At 45.3% G+C, this 2,869-nt stretch overlaps 1 protein-coding gene across 1 annotated transcript in view; it reads left to right on the forward strand.

Moving 5' to 3' along the window:
• The first annotated feature begins 1,271 nt into the window (after window positions 1–1,271).
• The window catches only part of ERO1L (ERO1-like (S. cerevisiae)), a 16,400-nt gene continuing 14,802 nt past the window's right edge, over window positions 1,272–2,869 (forward strand). The window contains exons 1-2 of the mRNA XM_009322947.1: window positions 1,272–1,394; window positions 1,810–1,929. Of these exons, the coding sequence (XP_009321222.1) occupies window positions 1,272–1,394; window positions 1,810–1,929 (243 nt within the window). The remainder of the gene's footprint in view (window positions 1,395–1,809; window positions 1,930–2,869) is intronic.

Consider the following 2,869-nt stretch of genomic DNA (forward strand, 5'->3'; position numbering starts at 1 on the left):
GGCTCTCCGGAAATGCGTCAAGGCAGGTGGCTCACGTTTCTCACGTGGCTCTTTCTTTTCTCTCTGTGCATAATAACAACCTATTTTGCCCTTATTGTGAAGGCTGGAGTAGCACCTTTGCTTTGGAATCGGGTGGGCTTTCTCTTGAGGCTTACAGGGTTTTTACTCCCTTTCCCAGTTCTGACTGCTGAGATGCCTGTGACTCTGGTCATCTGCTGTCTTTCCTGCAAGAGGGGTGATACCTGCTTCTGTTTACTGAGTTCAGCAGCCCTTAGGCTGGTTGAGTGCTTTAGAAGTAAGAAAAGGGGAAGCCCCTTAAATACAGTCCAGTGCCGCCTTAGGTCTTGCGCATCCCCCATCTGCCTCTTTGTTCCTGGCCTCCCCTGGGGAGCTTTTATGCCACCACTCGGCAGTGGGCTCTGTCACACTTCCCAGGAGCTGCCCATGCCAATGTTTCCAGGCTTATTCCGCTTGTCTCTGCTTCCAGCTTTCTTGTGCGCAGGGAGGAGGCAGAGGTTGGACACAACCCCCTAGAACAGCAGTGTGGGGTGCAGTGTTTCTGTGCTGCCTGCTACCAGGACGTTGTAGGCTTTCTGGGACAGAAGTGGCAAGAGGATTTCTTATCACATACTGTGGCAAACGTCCCATTCTTTGCTTCATAAATCAACAATATCGATTTAAAACAACTGTCTGGTCTTAAAACCCTGAATTTATCTGATACTGGGGAATCGCAGCTTGTCACGTGTTGTATTGCTACATCAACATCCAGGCTAAATCCCCGGCGTGCTGTTGAGAGTGAATGAGCAGTAATACTTGGGTTTTGGCCAGGGTGATTTTCCCAAGTACTCGTCGGGGGCGTGAGGGAAGCAAAACTACTTCTGTGTTGTGCAACTTTGTCATCCAGACAGTAATCTATGTGTCAGAAAGCCATAGCTGAATTTGTGCTACTTTTTTTTTTTTCTTCCCTTTTTTTCTTCCCCCTTCAGGGCTTGCACACAGCTTGTTGAGTTGTTCAGGATGATGCAAGAAGTATTGGCTTTCTACATCAGATTTAGAACAAATGTTTTCTTGCCAAATGGCTCTCTGAGGCAAGGAGAGAGACTGTTGCAGTCGCTCTGGTTCTGATTAAATCAAACAAATGGCTGCAGCGCAGTTGGTTAACAACAAGGACTTTCTTTGAGCGCTGTAATCTTCGGTGGCGTTATTGTTGCCTGACTGGTCCCTTAGGCAAATGCCAGCTCTCACCTGTATGGCACCCTGCCGGGAGTGACATGCTGAGAAGGCTAGTCTCAGACGGGAACCTGAGCTGGCAGTGTGAATGGCTGGCAGCTGTCACAGCAGCCGATATCCAGCGTCTTCCTGGATTTGGCCCGGCGGAAACATCTGTGATCTGTGTAAGTGTGCCTGGAGTGTGGACAAGGGCTGTGTGGTTTTTGTATGTGCGAGACACGGTCTGGTTGGGTGCGTCTGTCGTCTCTGCTTCTTAGAGATGGAAGTGCCCGCCTGATGCCTGTTACTCGGACATCAGCGAATTCTAATACATCAATGTGTGTTAGAGGAAAAGTGTTCCCAAATAAAACGGCCTATCCCCAAACAACAAGTACAGGACACATCCTAAAGGATGCGTCAAAAGACGTTCTCTGCCAATTCAGCAATCTGGTTTAATGTTTAATTCTGGTTAAACTTAACTAGTTGACTCGCTGGTAAAAGGAAAGAAAATTGTGAATTGTTTTATTGTCTGCAGTGTTAAGAAGTACTGGCTAAGTTGTTCATGTTTGGTTGGTTGTTTTGGTTTTTTTTATCCAACAGGTTACTGGTCACTTAGATGACTGCACCTGTGATGTAGAAACCATTGATGCCTTCAACAACTACAAGCTTTTTCCTAGACTGAATGAACTTCTGGAAAATGACTATTTTAGATACTACAAGGTAATTTTCTCATACAAGAATTGTATTTATTTTGTGTGCTGCTGCCTTTTTTTTTTTTCTTTACTCTCCCTTGAAGTTATCGCTGATCTCTTTAAAATCGGATACCTACATTTTAATCCTGATCTTTTAAGAATGCAGTCAGTAAGTGGAACTCTCTTGTTATCGGGAGAATCTTAATGTGGTACAACCTGCTTATAAGATGCACGATTTTAAAGATATTTTCTTATGCATTTTTCACTCTTAAGAACTTAAGCAGTAGACCAGTGAAATGACTTCTTTTGTTGAGCTGTGGCTCAGAAAATGTTGGTGACCGGAGATCCATGTTGCATAATGAGAGCATTCATAGCATCTCCCCATTCATAGAATCATAGAATCATTAAGGTTGGAAGAGACCTCCAAGATCATCGAGTCCAACCGTCGACCCAACACCACCATGCCCACTAAACCATGTCCCTCAGCGCCTCATCTACCCGTCTTTTAAATACCTCCAGGGATTAAGCAGTAGACCAGTGAAATGACTTCTTTTGTTGAGCTGTGGCTCAGAAAATGTTGGTGACCGGAGATCCATGTTGCATAATGAGAGTATTCATAGCGTCTCCCCATTGACATGGAAAGCTCAGTGTAGTTACCAAACACCCGGGTGAATTGATGGCTGTTACTGCCAGACCCTCATCATTAGACGGATTCTGCTCCCATTCAGTCAGATTGCATACATATGACTAAATGTGGGGTTGGTTTGAGCGTGTTTGGCTTACGGGGCGGTATTTTACCTGCTGCATACAGATACTGAGCAGTGACTGTTGCCTGATTGTTTCCGCAGACAAAACAAGTATGTACTCTTCCGTAAAACAGTTTAAAGAGTTCCCAACTTCACTGCACTGCAAACTACAACGGGGCCCATATATAATATCACTGGGGTAGAGCTGCTTTTCCCTGCCCC

This window comes from Pygoscelis adeliae, unplaced genomic scaffold (genome assembly GCF_000699105.1).
Source record: "Pygoscelis adeliae isolate BGI_AS28 unplaced genomic scaffold, ASM69910v1 Scaffold314, whole genome shotgun sequence".
Classification (NCBI taxonomy): Eukaryota; Metazoa; Chordata; class Aves; order Sphenisciformes; family Spheniscidae; genus Pygoscelis; species Pygoscelis adeliae.